This window comes from Choloepus didactylus, chromosome 5, assembly GCF_015220235.1.
Source record: "Choloepus didactylus isolate mChoDid1 chromosome 5, mChoDid1.pri, whole genome shotgun sequence".
In the NCBI taxonomy this organism is placed as follows: Eukaryota; Metazoa; Chordata; class Mammalia; order Pilosa; family Megalonychidae; genus Choloepus; species Choloepus didactylus.
The window spans coordinates 55,872,899-55,895,928 of NC_051311.1; the positions used below are offsets into that span (position 1 = coordinate 55,872,899).

The window sequence follows — 23,030 nt, forward strand, 5'->3', positions numbered from 1 at the left end:
TATATTACAAGTACCAGACCAGAATGAGACTAAGGGGAAGAGAAGAGATTGGGGATCTTCTCAAGTTAGGCCGCTTAAGTTGCAATACTTTAGTTAATCATAGAGAATAGTAGAGTATTTTATTAGGACATAATGTGAGGTGAGGTTTTGGATAATCCAGAATTTCTTGAAATAGTTTTAAAACTGATAAAGAAAATAAATTGAACTTAGTTCTGAGCAGTAGACAAAAGCTCATTTAGACAGCATGATTATATTCTGCCTAAATTAAGCATTCTTGGAGGAGAGGGAAAGTCAGATCTCCTCTTGAGATTCAAAAAACAGTTGTTATAGATGTATACCTCAATTTGTTAAAAATATTACGGAATAATATGAATACTGAAAAAGAAGCCTGGAGATTTAAAATAATAATTTTTAAAACACCTTCATTTGGAGATAATACTTAATGTCATATTTGAATTAGAATATTCACAATGGCCTTTCTGTATAAAAGCAGATTACTTTCTATTATATTTTATGCAGCAAATTAAATGGCTTTGTCCTGAGGTATAGTGGGGGAAGCTAAAATCTATTCTTAGATATCTTTAGATTTGGTTAACTGAGGGTACAGAGAAAGCCAGTCATGAAGCTAATGAAATTATTTTTGGAAAATTCAGCAGGTTAGTCTCTAATTTCTATTTAGAACAAGATTATAAGAAATTAGAAATAAAATACTGTTGAGTTATTAAACATGTCTTTTATCATCACTTAATTTCACTATGGTTTCACTTTTACTATAAAAGGCCAAGACATCCATGTAATGTCTCCTGCAGATAGATATCAAGCTCATAGGCTTTTGTTAATGAACTCTGTAATGATGCTTACCAACTCATAGCTTTCTCCAGTCTTCATTGCAAAGTCGTTTAATCTCTGGGATCTTCTTACAAAGCCATAAGCAGGTGGTTAGCTCCCATTTATTCACTTTTTTAGTTTTCCCAGACTTGTCAGAGCCATGAATAAAATCCCCAAACTGTCTTCCTGTCTGTTTCTTCTCCCTCCCCGTTTCTAGGCACACCGTAAATCAGGAAGATGCTTCTTGGGCAATTAGGCTTCAACATACAAATTTATGTATAAAATGGTTAAAGGTTACCCTTTAGCCAACTTTGTAATTCCTAGTCCTTGTAACCTAAGAATAATAAACCTCACCTTTTTTGCTTACTTGCTAGTTCGTATATTATGCTTTTAAAAAACTGAAATTTTAAAGTCATAGCTATTAATTTTACACTGGCATACAGAAAAAAATTACACAACACATAAAAGAAAGCATTACTATGCATAGCAAGCAAATTGATGAAACCAAATGATGATAAAGAATTAGAATTTTATAAAAAACTTCAAGTTAGATTTTGATATATTCCTGCATGATTGATCTATCATACACAAGGGAAGCTTTATATGCTTTTACATCCTTAACTTTTTAAAATGGCTAATCTTTTCCTTAAAACAGGGATTTTTAACCTGGAGTCCAGTACTCTCTGAAATTACATGCAATTGTGGGTTTATGTTTAGTATGCATATACATTTGTATCTGAGGGAAAGATCCAAAGTTGTTAGATTTGTAAAGGGTTTGGTTCTCCCCCCCTCCCCTGCCCCCAAAAAAAAGTTAAGATCTGTTGCCTTGAAATGTTTTCAGTGCCACTATAAGAAATGGAGTACTACACAGAATTATTTGAGTGATAGTTGAATGTCAAGTGCCTCTTTTCTCTATTTTCCATTAGAAAATATTTTCTGATTAATAATGATTTCCTTTTCGTTCTATTGTTGCAGTTTTTTCCAGGTGGTGCTTTGGTATACTCGCCCCATATTTCAACAAAGCATTAATTAAATAGTTGGGTACCTATTCTGTGTAATGGCTAGGTCTTGAGGGATACAAGGCTGAATAAAATACAGACCCTGTCATCAAGGATAACAGTCTAGTGACAATTTTATTTCAGATAATTTCTGTAATATCTGCTCTTGATACATTTTAACTACAAGAGCATCTATAGCAGTCCAGACTTATTTCATTATTCATCCCTCAGTAATCTGTCAGTGGCAACAAGAAGTATTAAATAAACAAGCATTTAAAACAAATGTTAGATTTAAAATATATGACAATTGAGGGGGTGAAAAAATCTTAATAGAAAAGACATACATTCATTATTTTAAGTTTCTCAATCGTGTGTGAATGCTTATAACTCTTAGTTTTTACTTAGTGTACTGGGAAATGAGTTGTCTATATTTGTGCTCTTGTAAATGAAAACTACTTTAATTTACCCTGTATACCTTTCAATTGATAATGGCTCCTATTTGTACAGTATTCCAAGCCCCTTCAAGACTGCCAGAGCTGTCTTCTGTGACACAGGTCCATAGGAATGTACTCTCACCCAGGGATTACCTCAGAAAGCCAGAAGAGAAAAGGGCAAATTGCAGAGCATTGAAGTCTAACAAAATGAAGACTACCATGTTATCTATATGTTATATTAACTGGGAAACATTCTATCCTATGTTAAGTTTGAAAGACTTTTAATATTATTGTTTCTTTGATTATGAAGTTTTCCAAATCTGCTTAATTGGATTTAAGAGATAGATATCATACAATTGAAAATACAGTAACTTTTTCTTTTTGATTGTCTTATACAGAGGTGATAACTCCAAATAATGATCAACTGTGTCTTTATTAAATATGGCCAAAGTCAGATTATCTGGTTTCAAGCTGTTCCATCTCTCCTTAGTGCTCTCTCTCTCCTCTCAGTCTTTTTATCTGAATGAGTACCTACTATGTGTCTCCTCAGGCTGGATAAATGGCAATAATATATATAAGTATTCCCATATGAAATGTTTACTCAACAAATCAGACACTATGCTGATACAAAAGTAAAAATAAGAGAGAAAGAAGTTATTATTAGCTGGTTTGGGAAAAGGTTTAATAAAAAGACAGTGGGACTCTGACTTTGAAGAATGGCTTGAATTTAGATGATGGGAAGGGGAAGCCATTAAATTAAATTAACATTGAATAAAGGACTAGAGGCCAAAATTAGCCTGGGTAAGGGTTAGAAGAGAAGGACAGGAAGCAGATGGACTTGTCTGAAGTATATGGATCATATAGGTTAACTGGGATATGTGTGCTAAAGCCTTGAAAACTAAGAACAGTTTAGTCTTCATGTTGATGTGGTCAGTGGTAGAGAACTATAGGTTCCATGGCAAGGATGTAATGTGATTGTAACATTTTAAGAAGATTAATATGGTATAGTGAGTTTGAAATTAAGATCAGTTAGAAAGCATTTCCAGTATGCCATTGCTGGCCAGTCCAAATAATAATGTTGGCCTGGACTAGAGCAGTAAGAAATTATGAATTAGAAGCCAGAAACATGAGATCTGAGAAAAGGCCTTTGGGTTTTGCCTAGGTCTGTGGTGACCTTTAAAAATGTAACTTCCGTAAAAAAGGTACAGATGAAAGCTAGATTCCTGGGATTAATGAGGAAATGTCAAGGACATAGTTGCAGCAATCACTGACTACTTATTTAAGACAATTGGCAAGAACAGGGAAGAGAAAAGATGTTAACTACATGGATGGTAGATCTTAGAAGGCATTGCTTTAAGATAAGGAAGAGACTTAAATATTTGAAGGCAGAGCATATAGAGCCAATTGAGAGGAAAAGATTAACATTCCTGAAGCAGAGATAGGTTAATCCTGCAGGATAGCCAATTTCTTCAGGTGGTTAGAGGAGAGAAGCTCTTGAGATAAGATTGTATATTTAATAGCTTTAGAGAGGTAGGTTATATCTTTCTCTGTGATTTGTAAGATTGAGAAGATACAGGAAAGAGAAAGTGATATTTTAAAAAAAGGGAGAATAGATGAAAGAGCTCATTTAATACCAGTAATTATTAGGATGCATTATCATTTGAGAATGGGGGTGAAAGAGCAGTTGGAATCCTGTGAGGAAAGATTTTTAAAATATCCTGTGAAAATAAGCCTAGAAGTGCATTGAGAAGAAACTAAAGAATTGCTGAGTAAAGAAAAGGGTAACATTTTTAAAGTTTAGAGTCCAAATTTGTATGTTTTTATGTTCTTATGTTTCCACACAAAGCATGAGGAGTAGAAAAAGCAAATAATTTAGTTTGCTTAGAAAGTGAAGAGGAAAAGGACATGAATATATTAGAGAAAACAATATTGAAATGCCTAATCTTAATGGTCAACAACAGGGAGTAGTCCATTGAGACAGGAAAGAACCAGTGGTGTGAGTGAGGTTGGAGTTCAGTGATTTTAGATTTTGATAAGAATAAAGAACAGATAGAGTGTTGTTAAAGGAATGGCAGTTAAGGAGATGTGGTCAGTGTGATGAATACTGAATGATGAGTGAGAACCACAGAAAGGCGAGTAGTTCTAGCATTAGAGATGGGGGTTAAAAAGAAGCCTAGCTTTTTATCCCCTATGGGCTCTTCTCTGTTCCCTTTTCCTACAGTCTTTTATTGAGAGTAGGAGGTAGTATATAAGAGAGAATTGTAGAAAGGGTGGCACTGCCTCATGAATCCTGGGTCAGGTTGCCTGTAAGTTGAAGAGAAAATGATGCAAAGGAAAACTTCCACAATGGAATGAACATTCTTTCCACAAAAACACAGTAGGAGGACATGGAAGCAAAGTGGGGAAGGTCTGGGAAAAGACAGAATTGAAATGAGAGATGTGTAAGTAACCCCAGAGTCTGAGTTATTGGTATAAATGTTAATTATAATGTAAAAGTTTTGGACAGAGGGAGTAGGTATGGACCCTGATGAGTCTGATGGTTGAGGAGTCTATATTACAGGTATGAGCTAGCTTCTCCCAAGCTCACATACAAACAGGAAAGAATTTTCTACCTACATTGTGAAAGTGTCTCTTACTTAGTTGGACTAGGCCATTCCGCTTTATTTATTTAGGAAATAGGATCATTTGAGTGAAAAGTAGAGAAGAGTAAGAATTTTATCCTAACAGTGTATAAAAATACTTTTACAGTGTTCCCCAAAAGAGAATATACTATGTAAATAGATACAAATCTACAAATTATTGACCTAACCTCATGGTCCTTAGCTTTTGAATACTTAGGATCTGACCTCTAGAAAAATTACTGAAGATATAGTGGAACAGAGGTGGAGATATATATGTATGTATATATGTGTGTGTATATATATGTATATATATATATTCCTCCTTATTCAGTTTACAGCAGAAGTCCCAGTTTGGAAGCAACCTGAGTTTCCTAACAATATAAATATTTTTTAACTCACTGGACTTGTTTCCATATATGTCAGCTGAGATATCAGATGTGACAATTAAAGGAGGTAATGCTTTGTTCAAATCATTGCTTAAGGATACTGTGTTTGTGAAACCATACTGATGGATTAAGAAACTACTGCTCCTTGGATCTCCTTACTGTCCTGTGATTTGCTGCCAGGGGTAGTATTCTTAGTAACCTTTCTATTTCTGGTCACAGTAGCTTTTGTCAGGAGCTATTTCCAAAGAATCAAACTGAGAATTCAAGATTCATTAAAGAGAATCCTGTTTTTCATAGTCTTTTAGAGAGTCTACCCTGGATTTGAATTTCATAATAATCTAATTTGCACCTTTTAGGTACATGGAACTGAATGCAAGTCTGTGTTTAAGCCATTTGAGAATTAGACTGAAGTATGCCAAAGTTCCATGAAATAGCTTGAAACTCCAGACCACACGTCCTACGACAACTCTAGACTCTACTGTGTGTGTTGCTAGTCCACTTCACAGACTTACAGTTATTCTAAAGGTTCCTGGAAGCTCCAAAATGACCCTGGAACATACCTTGCTTTTCACAAGTTTTGTTGTTTCAGTTCATGTTTAGTACTCAGACTCACTACTCTGCCCTCTGTTGCAAAGCAGCACCTCAAAAGATTTTTTTTCATACACTGTAATTTATAAAGCCTTTAAAGAACCCAGTACCTTTCTTCAGTTATCTCAATGTTACAATAGTAGAATGAATAATCCACTCTTTGGTGTTAGAATTTTGACCCTTCCGTTATTAAGGGTATGTGGTAATAGCTGTGTCTAGATGTATTATACCACTAAACTGAAAGTCAAAAAATATTTCATATTTCTGCACTTCAGCTTAAGCTTCTGGGTCAAGGGACTTTTATACCTTCATGTCACCCCCAAAAAAAGGCAAGGAACTCTAATTTATCTATCTCATTCAATAAGATTTAATTGCAGAAAATTGCATACTACATTAAAAGTTCCAAGTCTTTTATATGTTGATAACATTTTTGGTGTTCATACTTGTACCGGAGAGAACAAAGTACTCTGTTGAGATTTGAATTTTTAAGTTAATTCTTCTTTATTTTGGGAATTTCGCAATGATTCAGAAGGTTTATGCAGATATTATGAATTGTGACGATCTTGGGGCCCATTCTGCCCCATCTGTGTACTGACATGATAAACAGTACTGTATTAGGCACTAGATTAGCCATTGTAGTAGAGCCCCTTAGTGTACTTACTTTCCTAAACAGATAAAAATGTTTTGAATAGTTGTGAAATGGTAATGATAATCCTTTCTATCTTCATGACACCTAATAAACATTATGTAAAAAAGGATTTGCACAGCAAAGTAAACTAAGCTTGATTCTCTTATGTGTGTGAGGTTAAATGTGTGTGTGTATGTGTGTGGGTTTATATATAAGAATCTTAAGATAATTCCCCACTTAGTGAACATAGCAGAAGAAAAAGTCTCAAGCCATCTCTCTACTACTTTTCATGTGTTTGATTCCTGCTTTGTTCGGATTAATTCATATTTTCAGGGTAACTACTTTATTTATATTCCATCTTTATTATTATTATTTAAGGAAACAAAGACCATATTTAAATACTTTGAGGTTACAGGATGGGTGCCCACTTCACCCTAGTCATGTTTTTATCTAAACAGATACTTTCAAAACTTTATTCTTACCAAATGCCATTCTTGCTACTAAGAATTGATACCATTTGGGAAAACCTAAGGAAACCATCATAGTAATAAAAAAGATTTGAATCATGAAATTTCAGAGCTATAATAGACATAGCAAAGTATTTAACAGTTCTCCTTTTAGACAGTGATAATAATAAGGCTCAGAAGGATTGTGGTTTGTCCATTGTTACAATCTAAAAGCAATGTAAAGTTCCATTGGCCCCCATAATCTGAATTTGCTTTCTTATATGTAATTCAGTAGAGGAAAAAACTTTAAGATTCAGGATGTATATCTTCTTTAAACTTTGTTATGTCTTATAGTTTGATTATTATAGTACTTCTGTCAAGTCAAGGGCTTTCAACTGTGAATATCATTGCAAATATTGAATTGAAGGCATTCAGAATGTTCATCTGCTGGCAGCTATTATAGAACCTGTAAGTTGTCAAATCAGCCTGGTGCTAAATATGGTCCAGTGATCTCGGAGTAACTTTAGGAGGAAGCCTTGCAGGTACTTTTAATGTAGACTTAAATAATTGCATAATTACCCATGTCAGAACTAAACTAAAGAGTAAAACAAAGGTGGAATTCAGTTTCTAATGCTTCAGGATTTTTCTGCAGTGCTAAAGAGCATTTAAGGAGCAACATGTAAGACACTAGACCAGTGACATCTCTATTACAGAACAACAACAACTAAAATTTAATAATGGCATGAAGATGTACTATACCCACACTAAAGGTTTGATCGTGGGTTCATCTTTGAAGAAGAGCTACTCCATGCTACAGCATGTAAAGCAATAGTGTATCTGCTGATTTTTTTCAATGGAGAAAGTTGTTGTTTTCAGCATGATGAAACAGGGAAAGTTCCACAAGGATTTAAGGATGCTAATCATCATCTCCAAGAAGAAATGCAAGGAAACTGACTGCAATCAACTTTTGTAGCCTAGCACTGTTTCCTAATATGGTGAGATCTTGTTCCAAGGATTGTACTGTTGTTTACGCTCTCATATCAGTCTTGCATACTGAAATAATGTGTCTACAAAGCAAACCATAGTGATCCAGAATCTAACTGATTTTTTTAAGCATTGTCATTTTATATGTTGGCATTTGCAAGAAGTCTGACATCTGTGAGACTGTTTTTTTCCTTTATATTATGTCTATAATTTGAGTACTCAGCAAAAAGTAGAGGGGTCCCTGGATTATGATTTCATCGACTGAGTAGGAAGTTTTCTTGTTCAGCTTAAAATGAGTCTTAGGTTACATGCAATAGTTTCACATATGTTTTCTCTATTAAAAATATAAATTATTAAAATTTATGGTTATAGATTGCTAATATGTCTGCTCCACTCCCCTCTCCACATTTAGGCTAAGTTTTGCTACCAGGTATGTATCTTTTTACTTCTAATCTGTTAGCATTCACCTATTAACCTAACTAGTCATTCCTGGTGCCGGGCAAGTGTAACGTATCTTGAGTTTTAGTCTAGTCATCACTGTTAGGTGTAAACTCCCGACACCTCACTTGCACTTTAAATGGTAGGTGATTATTTAATTGGAATGAAGTATATGACTAAAATAAACCAGGATCTTATATAACTTCTAAGTAAATACACATAGTCCTGCAACATTTGTTTTATAACATGCTTTTAATTTTAATTCTTAACCACTGTGAGTCTTCTGATAGCTTGTGCACATCCCTCTTACCGTGTTTCTTTCTTTGGACAAAGAAGAAACCATTTCTTTCTCTGTGTAATTTACCACAATTAGAGGAGAGTCACAACAGATCTTAATGCTTACTACCAGCATGATTTCCCCTGTGGATCCCTGATAAGTGAATTTTCCTTTTGAAAGGAGAGAGTTCTCTCCGATCTCCCGTCAGGCTGCTCTGGGTGTTTACTCAAAGTCTATATTGGTGAGTCTATCACCAGACTCATCATACCCTTTGTCTCCCCAGTAACCATTCTACTAGCCTTTCAGCTTTTTTCCAAACTGGCTTTTAATTTTTAGTGATCATATTCTTTTTTCCCCTTCTTTCTCTTTTAATTCAAAACAGATGCATCGAAATAGAAAGCATAGTCTTGGTTTTGAAAGTAGATTGAGGAACAATCACTACTCTGTTAATGTTGAATTGATAAAGATTTTGACATTGTTAGACTTTGGCATTACTCCATTCCCCCAACTAATAAGGTGATGCTAGCTCTTTTAAAAATCACTTAACACTTCTAAACAATGTGGTTCAAAGTTTTAACAAATAAATGTGATTTTTAATGGAATTAAGAATTAATTTTTTTTGCTAAAACTTTTAATTCAGTATAAAGCTGAATTTATACAAGATATTGTGAAATGAGAATTGTGGTTTCTAATTTATATTTGAGAATATATTCATCTGATCTTCTTTCTTTTCGGCCTTCCTTCCTTCATACACAGTAAGACTCAACACTGACTGAGAATTGGTTCTGCCAAGACCATCTAGCAGTCTTTCTTCCAAATTCAATTATAATAAATTTCAGATATGGGTGAACACTTAAGTGTATGTTTAAAATGATTTCTAAACTAAGGTCCCTTCATGGTCTGGGGGTGAGCACCATAAGCCTCTAAATTTGTCAGTGTCTTTTGAAATGCTGTTTACTACAAAAGTCTCATCTTATAATAGAGTTGGAAAGATGTCTTCTTATTGGGATTAATTCTTTCTAAATTGAGACTGATTGAAAATTGGAATAAAAAACATTTTTATTTTTCCTAGTACGTGAATAAATAATGAGGAAAAAAAAGTAAAATAGTCTTGTATTTTTAATCACACATTTCACATAGCTAAAGTAGTGAATATTCATGCTTGTTTTGAAAAAGAAACATTTATTTTTAAAACAATCTCAAAACAAATCTTAAGAATTTCTTGGTTTGAGTAATGAGTACAATGAAAAGAACTCTGAAAGATGTATGGTTGGTATGCAGATTGGAAAAGTTCCGTCACCATGACTGCACCCATATTTCTTTCATTTAGTTTTAGTATAAAATAATGAACTTGTTACTTTGTTTCCTGAAATTGAAGAAATAAAGTAAATCATTGGTTTAATGCCTAAAAAGATACTTTCTAAAAAATGAAACTCATATCTGGGTTATGAGGAATTTGTCAATTAAAATCATTTTTTAGAAAAATGGGTAATTACAGTCTTCTCATTTGGTCCAAGGGATATGGGAGGAGGACATTTCCAATGGAAAACAGTAGTCGGGAGAAGCTGCCTCTCTTACTGCTTGTTCAGTTTTAAGATTAATGAAGTTTGATTTCCTGTATATTTCCCATCGGAAGGGAACTGAGGTCGTAGCCCAAACACTATATAATAATTTCCCATGAAAATGTTTCCAAATGCAAGTGAATAGAGCAGTGGCTAAGAAACCTATCCTATTCATTTCTAAAGAAATTATCAAGCCCCTAATCTATTTCAGAATTTTCCCAAGAACTAATTATAAGTATGTAGCTTCTGGAGTCTGCCATTTCCTCTGTTTCTGGCACTTAACAATGGTTTTGTGTTCATATTTGTGAGGATTAATACTCTGGGATATAATTCACTTTGTATCTAGAGAATTAAACTCATTTAAATTGATTAGATACTCTTTTTACTGTCTTTGCATCTTTCTTGACTTTTCTGGTTTGAGGGTTGTATTCTTGATAAAGAAGGTGGAAGGAAGCAAAATGAAGATGGAACTACATATATACCTCTGCCTTCTCTGTCACTGCTTTGACACCAGGCTGAGCAGTGGCCTCTCCTAACCATGTTCTCCCTATTCCAAACATAGCTTTTTCTTGCCTTCAGTGTTTTTCACAAGCCTCAGATCACTATGGACTTCTAATTTTAATTCTCAAGGATTATGATACGCTTACATACAGGTAGGTTATATCCCTCCATCCATTTTTTCTAAACTTTCTTTTCAGAGCTAATCCCATCAGATTCTTCCTGTGCAACAACTGGTTTCTTTAGATTTCTCCCTGTTTTCTTTTCCTTATTAGAATTATTTATAATTGTATAGTCAGAATATCATGTTTTAGCATCTGTGTGTGTGGCCTATGAATGTAGATCCCTTAGAGTCATAACATCACCCTCATCCGTCCCCTTTTTTTTTTTTTTTTTTTTATTTGAGCTTTTTTCTGAAAACTTTTTTTTAATCTGGAAGCAAATTTTTCAGGGCTGTTCATTTAGGAAACATTAAGTTTCTTCTGAGGTTCAGGTACTGTTCACTATACAAAAACTATTAAATTAAGGCTCCTTTCCTGGAGGAGTTCACAATCTAGTAGGAAAAAACTGACATGTAAACAAATGATTGCAATACACTGTGATAATTGCAAAAATAAGCCAGGATGCTGGCTATCCAAAAATACAAGTCTATTTTTCCCATTCCTTACTTCTGTAAATCCTGGTACATACTCCTAGGGTTTCTACTTTCACAATAATCAACCAGTTCTCTGTTGGTTAGAATTAAGTCCAGGCTAAACATTTCACTTCTGGTTTCCTCTGCTTTGGGAAAGAGATATGGTCAGAAAGGGAAATTTTCATCATATTTATTTTCTTCTAGCAGAATTAGACCTCAGAGATGTTAGGGTTGTTGAATTGTATTCTGATGATCTGTCTATCCTCTCCTTGATTATAACTCCCTTAATTACCTTTGGATATCTTCACAGGGCTTTGTCTATCATCAGTGCTCAGCTTTTTCCTCACTTACATGCTTTTCTCTGAGCTTCTAATTTCAGATTTTGCAGATTGTTTATATTGGATTTTCTGCCCCTCACCTTCTCTTAGCTCTGTTGTTTGTGTATTCTGGTTCAGGTTCCATCTGATCCAGTCTGATTCTTCTAAGAATATTTTTATCCTTTTGCATTAAATTTTAAGTTTACTTTTTATTCATTCAATATATGACTTGATACATAGACATCTTTTCATAAATATTTTCCCTGTTTTTGTTTTTCTCCTTAAAATCTGCTTCCAGTTGCCACTCTTTTCTGAGCCTTCATTAAATAGTCATCTAGTGTTTACCTGGCTCTCATTAGATGATCTGATTCTCCCCCAAAACAGATTTTAGGTCCTTGTAGGAACATTCTGGAAGAGAAAAGTACACATCTACTTATCTTTTGGAATGTTCCCAGTATACTGCATGAGTCTCAGCCTTTGGTGCCCTCTATTCTGCATGGAATGCCTTTTCTTTCTTTCATATCAACTTTACTTCCTCTGCTGCTTTTCTAGTCACCATTTATCCTACATGCAGAATGGCAGAATTATTCACTTCCTTCTTTGTGCCCCCACAAGACTTTGTTCATGCTAGACTAACATTTATTATCACATATTGTAGTTAATTGAATATGTCTGCCTTCCTCTTCTGTTAGCCCATGAGTCCTGTCAAGAGTAGGACTGCACTGGTGACAAGAACAAATGTTTGGGAGTCAGACTGGGTTTGATTATTGACTCTGACACTTTTTAACTGTGTAGTCTTGGGAAGTTCTTGAAAATAGCAGAGCCATTCAGCCTCCTCATTTGTAAACTGAAGCTCCTACTTAACTTAGTGGATTGTTGTACTAAAGTAATAGAGTATCTAAAGTGCATAGTGAGTGAATGAATAGTACCTAGAATAGAAAAATTGGTAGAATGTATTTTACAGACTGTTTATCTTGTATCCTTAGTATTATAATATCTGTTTTAAAATCACTCCTTATTTAAGCAATGCTGATGCTTTGAACTTAAAAAATTGTATTTGCTCATGTTTTGGAATCTGAAATACTACTGAAAACAGATAATCTTGGTGGTTCATTTCCCTCAGTATACATGGCAGAGAAGCCTTTTGAGCCCCAAAACTTAGCATATTCCTGCTTTCAGGAAGATTTGCATCCTTTTGTAGAGAACCATTTGTTCATAGCTATAGATAGAAATTAAACAAGTTTGGTGGAGAAAGTGACTTTCTAGGTCCTCTTAAGTCAGACCTTGGAGTCAGTAGGTATTTTGCACCTAAAGTTTCTAAGATACCAAACTGCATGCTGAAGAATGGACAAAATATCCCCTTGCATACCTTTCAGTAGAGTTGTGAAAGATACCGATATATGTAAAGGTACTACAATAAATGTCACAGAACAGCATACAGTTTACTGTCAGATTAGTGTGGTTCAGGCCATAAGTGCTGTCATGTAGAATGATCTGAGTGGAAGAGAAAAGACTTGGAAGATTGACTAAATTAATTGAAGACATCAGGACAGTGCCCAAAAAGCACAAATCATATTTTTATGTCATTTTTACTTCCTTCTGCTTGTGGGCATAAATTTTGGCTGTTTTTGCTAGTACTTTATTCAAGTTCTGTTCTGTGCAGAACTCTTCCACTTGAGTTCTTAAAATTTTTTGTTTAGTCTAAACTCTACTTTCAGATTTATTAAACCCTTAAGATTTGTCTGTGCCCCAGTAAATCTGCTCTGTGGTACCAGTCTTACTTTAAAATAAACATAATCCTAGAAATCTGAGTGTGAACTCTGTTTAAGTAGATTAGTATTTTTCATAAACTGATTTTATGATGTCTATCTGAAAGTTTATTCACAAAGCAGTCATTTTTCTTGGCATATTTTGGTTAGTAAATTGAAGTGATTTTCATGGCTGTCCTTAAATTTAAATCTATCATAAAAGCTTTCATTAAGTTCCAATATGAGAAATTGCATCTGCTCTTTAAAGTTTGGTTTTACACATAGGAAAAGCATATTTTATGTTTGAGTTGCTTCGAGATGTGCTTTAAAATTTGAGGAAGTTTAGTCTTTCTTGAAATCATATGCTCCCAAAAATTGATGGAGAATATAGAGAGGGTTGCAGTAATTGAGATAGGCTGTACTGTGTCCTTTTAAAAATACATGAAGATTTAAAAGTACCCCTCTGAAACTTGACAAAGGAGTAACCATTGTGGGAACTATGTTTCAGATGTGCAAGCACTTGTACTGAGTAAGATTTTTTTAACTAGGTAACTTAACTAATAGAACCTCTGATTTTGAACTTTAAAGGACAACAATGAAGAAAGAGAAAATAGAAGCTTTTCTGCAAAACAAGACCAGGCTACAGATTGAGCTGCTGGGAGTAACCATTAGATGAGGCTTAAAAACTGAAGCAGGAGATAAACTCTTTTAAGGATGTTTTTATGATTGGGATTCTCAATAGTTACTCCTCAGTTGGGTTGTTTGACCACTACCAGAGAGCAATTTCACCTGAAATATGGAGTCTCCGGTGCCTTTGAAGAATGGCATAACCTACGGATGAGGGCTGAAAGTGTGAGCCAGCTGGCCCTACCTGAAAATGAAAACTAGAGAAATTGATAGATTTTTTAATTTAGTTGCATCAAGCTACTTTAATTAATAAGGCCCATGTATAGGGTACTAAAAAGGTAGAGGCGAGAGGATAGGGTGCTAAAAACAAGTTAGAGGCGAGAACTCCAAGAAGAGACAGAAAGTCCTGATCTGGTGGTACAAAGTATATTAGAGGAAACAAGTACTTTAGAATAGCCTTTTGTTTTATGATTGCTCTTAAGTGTGTTTTATCTCACCATGTTGTCATTATACATGGATACTCAATGTTTTTACTCTCTTAGCAGCAGGTTGTATTTTTCAAATGAAATCTACATGGGACCCTAAGATGTAAAGTAGATGAAATCAGGGTGGGAAGGATATCTTGTCTTAGTGCCCCTCAGCTTCCTCTCCAGCGGCTCCTGAGACAGTTACACAGACTGCAAAACCAGTTAGAAAATCATTCTTTCCAGTGAAGATATTATGTAAAATGGAATAACTCACTGGCTTGATACTTGGACAACTTACTGTAAGAAGCAAGTTTGCCCACATTTTGCTGTGTATAGTTTTGCATTTCTTAATGATGACATACTGCAGTTAATTAAAGAAACCCACTTTGGCCACTGTGATGCTGTGTGCTTTTGCCTAAGCCATTCATCTTTTCCTGTTTTATGATTTTCTGTGAAAGTCTGATATCAGAACATAGCTAACTTTTATCTTGTAATATAATCATTGCTTATAAAATGAGCCTTTCTCTATACTTTCCAAATGGTCTACTCCAGTATTATGTAGAAATATCAAAGATAGTTACAACCTGTTGTGAGATTTTCAAGTTCAAGGGGCTCTATCTACTATGTTGTTGACCCACCAGCGCATTCTCACACGTGTGTCTCACTGATCTCTCCTCTCTTTTTATTAAACTGTATCATTTATTAATCATGTACAACCCTGTGATATTTCTTCTCTTGTTTTTCAAGATTGTAATTATTGAACTTTTCACATATTTGTATTGTTTCACCATCTAGACTGTAAACTTTTCAGAACAGGGGTGATGGGATAAGTGCTTTGTTGCTCCTTGCACACTGTAGGCACTCCAGTAGCAGCCTTAACATGTGCATTTTACACTGTTTGTGTTTTGTTTTGTTTTTTTCCTGAAAATAAGATTTGTTAACTTGTTTAATGTGTGATGATTGACTTTTGTTATGGACTGAGTGCTGTGCTAGGCTACCAATAAATTGGCCGAACTTTAACCATAATTTCTTCTTTAATAAAATATTTTCTGAGCCAGGTAAACTGAAAGTATACTGATATTTACACAATGGAATGTGAGAGTACGCTATATGGCATCTTGAAAGTACTTTAAATTGTATGTCTGAGTTTTACACTGAAAAATAAAACTACTACAAAAACCTTGACCCCTTCTACTGCCCTCAAATTGTTTAGAGCTGAAAATAGTGTTTTGTTGTATATACTTACATATTATACAACAAAATAATTAAGATTAGGTTTTTCTAACATCATAAAACATTTAAACACTTAAATAAAATTAGTATCATTTTTAATATAAAATATATTCAGTAGCTTGATTTTCATTGTACTTTGTTTGCTGGTATTTTCAAGTTTTTCTTGTGGAAAGTTGAAAATGCTTTCCCATATCTTGTCTTTGCAATATTTTGATGGTGAGAAGGCCTATTAATTAGACTGAATACACACTTCCTCTGTGAGAATGGTTAGTGTTATCCCTAACTGCTTTGCACAGGGCCAGATCCTGGTAAATGAGAAATCCCCTTCCTGCCTTCACTTTTTGGAAGGTTTACTATCTACTCAATATTGACCATTAGAGAAACATTTGTTACTAGACATTTATCCAGTAATAAATGGGCTTCAGATTGCTTTCTCTTCTCTTATTTCATTTTATGCTTTTATGAGAGTAAGACAGGTATTAGTCCTACTTATAAAAAAACTAGTGTCTTGGGATATTAAGAGACTAAGTACGATACATGCCCAAGCTACAATCCAGTTGCAGTTTTCAGTCCAATGTTTTCTCCATGAGACCTATATTCACTTATATATATATATATATATATATGTATATATATATGTGAATTGTATTCCAGTGTAATATCTATATAAATAAAGACAATGAAGTTGCATGAAATTGAGTCCAATGGTCAAAGTCTTGGTGCTATTTGAAAGGGAAATGTATATTTGAGTAAGGTTATTTAGAATCCTAGAAAAAAGCAAATTGACGTCCTTTGAATCACAGGTGATTTTGCCCCCCAGAAGACATTCAACAATGTCTAGAGACATTTTTCGTTGTCACAGCTGGGGCAGTTGTGCTACTGGCCTCTAGTGGGTAGAGACCAGGGATGCTGCTAAATGTCCTACAATGCATAGGACAACTCCCCACAATAAAGAATTATTCGGTCCTAAATGTTAATAGTGCCAAGGCTGATAAACCCTGCTGTGTCTGTTTCAAGGAATGGAATTACCAGAAGTCCTGAGAGCCAAAACAAATTGGAGTTAGGGGCAGTGGAGGGAGGTAAAGGAAGTGATTTCAAGTATGGCTGGACTGAGACAAGCTATTTTGGTGGGGGTTAGGATTTAGCTGATTTCCTTTCTCTTGTCCTTTCTTTGTGCCAACACTTGGCATAGCAATAATGGAGAAAATGGTGAAGAACGCTTCTTTTTTCTAAGCTACTTGGAATGGTGTTCAAGAACTTCAAATGTCAGTCCACCTCCCTATAACACTTGTAGCTTAGCTATAAACCACTCACCTATGCTGTTAGGCTGCTAAGATGCCCAAACACATGACTTTATTTGGGTGAGTCTGCAAGATTGTAAGAATAAACTAGTTAATTTCTTTCCCAAGGTGGCTTATAATTATATCGCACCTGGCAGGATCTAAGCTTGTCACTGTTTCTCTACCATATATGTGAATTTGTGTGACTGACATATACTCTTGCTTAATTTCATTAATCTACAATCAGAGAAACAAATGTCTCTTGACCTTATTATACTGATTTCCAAATAAATTTTATATAACTACACATTACTCTGTTAGTGCAAAATTAAGGGTTCCTTAGTTAAAGTATCTCACTACATATAAAGCAAAAGTAAGGAGAAAAATAGTCTAGGTGAGTTATGGGCTATCTTTTTCTATTTTCTTTTTTACACTCAGGGAGAAGAGGCTTCAATCACCTGCATTAACTTCTTAATTGATATGGCCAACTAGTTCAAGAGTGTTAATATTTCAAAAGATACCTGAGCATCTTCCTGAAAATTTCCCGTGTAGATACATGTCATCTTTTTGTTCAGGAGATATTTTCCTCTGAGAAAGTTTTCCCTGTTTAGAGTTGAATTTCTGGCTAATTGAAAGCCATCTGAAGTTATTAGTTTGATTGCTTTAAAGGTTAGGGTGCCATTACCATCAAACCTTCCTGCAATGGAGGGTATTCTAAGACTTGGTTATAAGTGTGATCTTGTTAATGCCTCATGCAGTTAGGGAGCCAGGGGGAAACTGGTGATTTTGTTGTTGATTAGATTCCCCATTCGACCCCCTACTCCCCACTCCCAGCTACAATGTCCAGTTTATTTCTTCAGCCTAAATATTTCTCCATCTTGCTAATCACAGCCAATGGATGTACTGTAATGCTTCAGTGCTCTTTTTTGCCTCTTTTCAATTATGGGTCTCTTGGGCCCCTGGGTTATCTCTTAAATATTTGACCTATTCAGATATCAATCAATGCCCTACACAAAGTAGAGCAAGAGAGAGAGCATGGAATTATTTTTTAAAAGGACAAATGCTCTGATAGGGTCTGTGTTCAAGTTCTTACTTGAACAAATAAGAAAAATTCTATGGCTTAACATTTCTTGAGTCTTCCTTTATCTCTTAAATGCAGATTATTCCTCCTGCTCTGCCTACCTCACAGGGTTGTTGAGAATCAAATGAAATAATAACTGACTCTGAAAGTGCCTTTAAATTGTACAGCACAATCAAATCTAAAGTAGTGTGCAGATCTGAGGAGTGAGATTTAATAAATTGCATTAATTGTGAAATGGAAGTAGGTTTGAAGAATGTAATTATTTTCTCTTCTTTTGACTTTTGATTGTGTAGAGTGCCTTTTCTTCATTTTAATAAGTTCAGAAATGACCTTTGTTGGGTTTGGTTGCAGTTTTTTAACTTTTAATAAATAAGATCAATAGGGTTAAACACTTCACTTGCTGAAACTTGATGTAATTTGGCATAGATCAATGATTGGCTCAAAGCAAATTATAAAAATAAAATTCCATGATCACCAAATTGCACAGAGTGCCCAATCATCATCATCATCATCATCATCGATTGCTAATCAATTCTGTAGAACCAGAAATAATTTTCTGTGCTGCTTAAAAATATCTGTTGATAATTTGGCCTGCATTCCTGTTTTCAATAAAACAATTAATCTAAGTAGCTGTTATACTTTACTCATTTTTCTGACCAATGTGCTATGTGGATTCTGGGTGATAGTATATCAAGTTTGTTTAGTTACAATTTTTAAAAAGTCTTTTTATTTTGATAGTGTCTTATCATGTTTGATACTATTCAAAAATCGACCCAGAGAGTTGTGGGGCCCCAGGACTCATGTTTTCAGTGATTGGTAGTGCTGTAGAGTAGGCAGACAGCGCTGGAAATTATTCCATCTAAAAGGTCTTTTAGCCCCTGCCTCATAGTCTTTGTGACTAAAGGAAAAAAATTCTTTTCAAATTCAAACGCCTATTCATTATCACCTTTCTCTTCTGAAATGCATTAAAGTTTTATAATCAGGGAACAATTATTTTTTCTGTTGACTTAACGTTTATTCTTTGTAAAATGACTTTTCTGCAACTTGAGGGGCTCAGAAGTAAGCTCCTATGTTGAACTTTGTGGGCTTACTTTTTTTTAATAGTGTAAATCGGCTCAGCTGACTAAATGCCCAACCAGCTGAAACCTCATAATGTAGCTAGAACTAAATTGTGCTCGGGAGCATTGAGTCTTTAAACTGGACTGTTAATTTACAAACGCATAATGGTGAAGAGGCTATAAGGACAAGAAGCTCCCTTTCCTGATCTTTGAGCAAATTTTTTCCACATTTGTTTGAGGGGCTCTGAGCTCACAAGCAAAATCCTAACCAAGTTTATCTTGCTAGGATAACCCATTTTAAATGCTCAATAAAGAAAGAATAATTCTTCTCCCACTTACCCACTAAAGGACAACATATGTTTCTAACGTCAGCTTTTTATTTTTTTTATCTTTCATTTTTTTGTTGGTAAATCTCCCAGACAACAGCAGTTCTGTAGAGAGTTTAAATATGAAGGAATGGCAGGACGGGCTAAGGGCACTTCTACCCAACATTAACATCAACTTTGGTGGACTGCCCAATTCTTCTCCCCCCTCCAACGCCAACCACAGTGTACCAACGTCCAACACTGCCACCACCGACAGCCTGAGTTGGGACAGCCCTGGCAGCTGGACAGACCCAGCCATCATCACAGGTAACTTTCTCACTCCTTCAGCTCCACTGATTGCCATCATTTGGTTTTTAGCACAGATTAAGTAAAAACAGAGGTGTCTTCAACATCAGTTTCTTTTCACAAAGCCGCAAGTGTGGAGTGGCTTGTGTCATTCTTAGGAGTCGTGCAGTCTTGGTTAATTCTGTTTGCCTAGTTGTGTGATAAAGCATTTGGTGCCTAGTTTGCCTCTTTTGGTCTAGGTAGATGTTAACATCTGGCAGCATGTGTGTATTTTATAGGTCGCAAAGTACACAAAAGGATCTGACTTACCCTTTCTTAAAAGGAACATACTCCACTTAAAAAAAAAAAAATAAAGCTCTCTATTATAAGGCTATCTTGTTTATATTATCTTTTTTTAGATAAGAAGCAGAATTGGAACATATTGTCATACAATTCTTGGGAATTGTTTTTGCAGCTCTGCCTCTGTGACAGTGGGAAACTGTCTCCGTAGTTGAAAAGAAAGGCATGGGTTGGTATAGAAAATAAATCTTGGTCATCATGGGTGGAAGATAAAAGGAATATAGGATTAAAAAGGTCTTATTTGGAAGAAATTTAAAATTGTGTTTCTTCTGTGTTTCTTTTGGATACACTAATCACTTAAAAAAAATTTGTTAGACTAACTTCTTATTCTTTCTACACAAACTCATCATTTTCCCTCTTGTTTTCTTTTCTCTCCTTAGGTATTCCAGCATCTTCAGGAAACAGTTTAGACTCTCTTCAAGATGACAATCCTCCACACTGGCTGAAATCCCTTCAGGCCCTTACAGAGATGGACGGCCCCAGTGCTGCTCCGTCACAAACACACCATGGCGCCCCCTTCAGCACACAGATCCCTCTGCACAGAGCCAGTTGGAATCCCTACCCTCCTCCTTCAAATCCTTCCAGCTTCCACTCCCCACCCCCAGGCTTTCAGACAGCCTTCAGACCCCCCAGCAAAACCCCCACAGATTTACTACAGAGTTCAACACTGGACCGCCATTAGGGAAAGAGGAGAAACCATTAGAAATGCAGGATTTGCCCCACCCTGTTTTCTCCCTTTCAGCCCACCTCCCACAGCTCCCTTCTCATCTCTTATGTTCTGAAGAATCCAGTTCCTGATCAATTTTTTTCTCCCTACCCCCAGATGCAGTGAGATCACAGGGTTATTACCATCTTTTTTTTTTCTTATAAAAGTTTCTGTTGATCCAGCAGTTGAGTGACACTGTTGAATGTTTCCTGAAATGCCTTGTTAAAGAGGGAAAAAACAAATCAAAGGGCAGTCTCGATACTTAGAAAATTACTGTTTGTCTGTTGCGCATAATAATGACATAATCTGCTTAGCAGAAATTGACGATTAATCTATAGGAAAGGTCAAATGCATTATCAACTGCAGAAGTTTGAAAACTAGGTTAATTTAATTGAGATTGCTAAATGCATGGGGGAAAGCAGTGGTCCTGGTATCCATCTTGTTGTATTCAGCTTATCACTATTGCAGGAAAAATGCTTTTAATTTAATTTAATTTTAATTCTTTTGGCAAGTTGATAGGGAGGACTTGATTGTGTTGTTAAGCAAACGAATTTATTGGAAGTTGATAAATTGATCTGTAGTAGTAGCTGGCCGATTGCCAAAGAGTTTATAAGGAGGGGGAAAGTGATTTTTTTAAAGGAGAAAAAAAAATTTGGCTTTAGATTTAACGTAAATTCATATGTTTTAAAGAAAAAAGTATTCACAGATTTAATACCTATATATAATATAAGAGCTGAAATACAAGTGATTTCTTCACTCTCTGTCAGAATCTTTTTTTCTTTTACATTAAATTTGCCTGATTAGGGCACTCTGAGATAGCACTGCTCTGGGGCCATCTGATCACCATCAGGAGCAAATCTCTGACCTCCTTGCCTGCAGCTTTTACTTAACCCTGTAGTTTCTGGACGTTTGTGCAGTATTGAAAAGACAGGAGAAAAGAAAACAGAAACCTGGTTATAACCTGATGCTAAAACTAAAAACAAGGAAATGTACCTCTTTCTTCAGAATTAAAACTAAAATCTTAAATAAAACAAAATTTGATGATGATCCTTGGGTTTTTGTTTTTTCTGTTCTATTCCTTTTTAACATTTCTGTGAGTTTAAAACACTAGTGATAAGTAGCCTTCAGATGATTCCATTTGATTTTATGTCTTCAACAAAGCAGGGGTGGTTTAGATGAAGCATTCCCCTTCCATTGGTTTTCAATAGCCAGTACCTCTTTGTGCTATTGTATAATGGAGACAAAACTTTCCCAACTGAGAAGACTTACATGCCCCAAATGGATGGTTATTGATGTGCTGAGATGTTGGTTCTCTTGGGGATACCTGGCAGAGGCAGCAGCCAATAGGCCATACAAGTGGTACCACCTTGTGTGAGTGCCATGATGAAGTGCCATGAGATTGGAAAACACTGATGTAGATAACCCACAGATGATAAATCTTTTATAACCAATTATTCTAGGGAGCACGTAATAATAGATTGTGACATCACTGACAAAAATAGGGTAGAGGGTAGAAATTAAATGTTCCCTGCCCGAATCCTAAGAATCTGTATGGTTTGTTTGTCTTGCTTTGGACTACATTCAAAAGTCAAAAGCTGGAGTTGGTTTCTTTCCAGCTGTGTCCATTAAGAAAATTTTTGTAGGATGCATAGAATTAATTGGCTCTTCTAAATCTTATATTCTTTTCCTTAGGATTGATTTTCTTATTGTTACCTTTACTTTTTACCTTCATTTGCTACAAAAAAATTTTTTTGACAGTTTTTGAGAAACTTAAATAGTTTCTCAAATGTCAACCACAGTAGCTGTTGACATGGTGGATAGTAATTTGTTTTTTTAAAGTTAACCAAAGTGTTACTTGATAGAAAGGAAAACACTAGGAACTGCAGGCTCTTTTTATCCTGTGAGCTTTTGTTTTGATCTCCTGTACCTTCATATTGCACTGCAGAGTGATGCACCATGGCACAGAGATAATATTCAGGTAACAGCAAATGGCAAAAAAGGCTTTTGGACGGGAAGAAGTGGGGATGGGGTATATACCCCGATATATCAAAAATGTTGCTTTTTCTGTAAAAGGGAAATTCTACCTTACAAGGCTGTGCTGTGATTAATCATACATATGGAAGAACATATGTTTATTTTTAAAAGCTTATTTATTTATTGTTTAATGAATATTCACAAATACTTGTATGCTTATCACCCAAGTTAAAAATAGAACTAGCACTATCTTAAAAGCTCCCTATG

At 35.2% G+C, this 23,030-nt stretch overlaps 1 protein-coding gene across 1 annotated transcript in view; it reads left to right on the forward strand.

The window, feature by feature from the left end:
- The window catches only part of CNOT4 (CCR4-NOT transcription complex subunit 4), a 186,300-nt gene extending 164,464 nt beyond the window's left edge, over window positions 1–21,836 (forward strand). The window contains 2 exon segments of the mRNA XM_037836099.1: window positions 19,553–19,765; window positions 20,464–21,836. Of these exon segments, the coding sequence (XP_037692027.1) occupies window positions 19,553–19,765; window positions 20,464–20,765 (515 nt within the window). The 3' untranslated portion in view covers window positions 20,766–21,836.
- The last annotated feature ends 1,194 nt before the right edge of the window (window positions 21,837–23,030 follow it).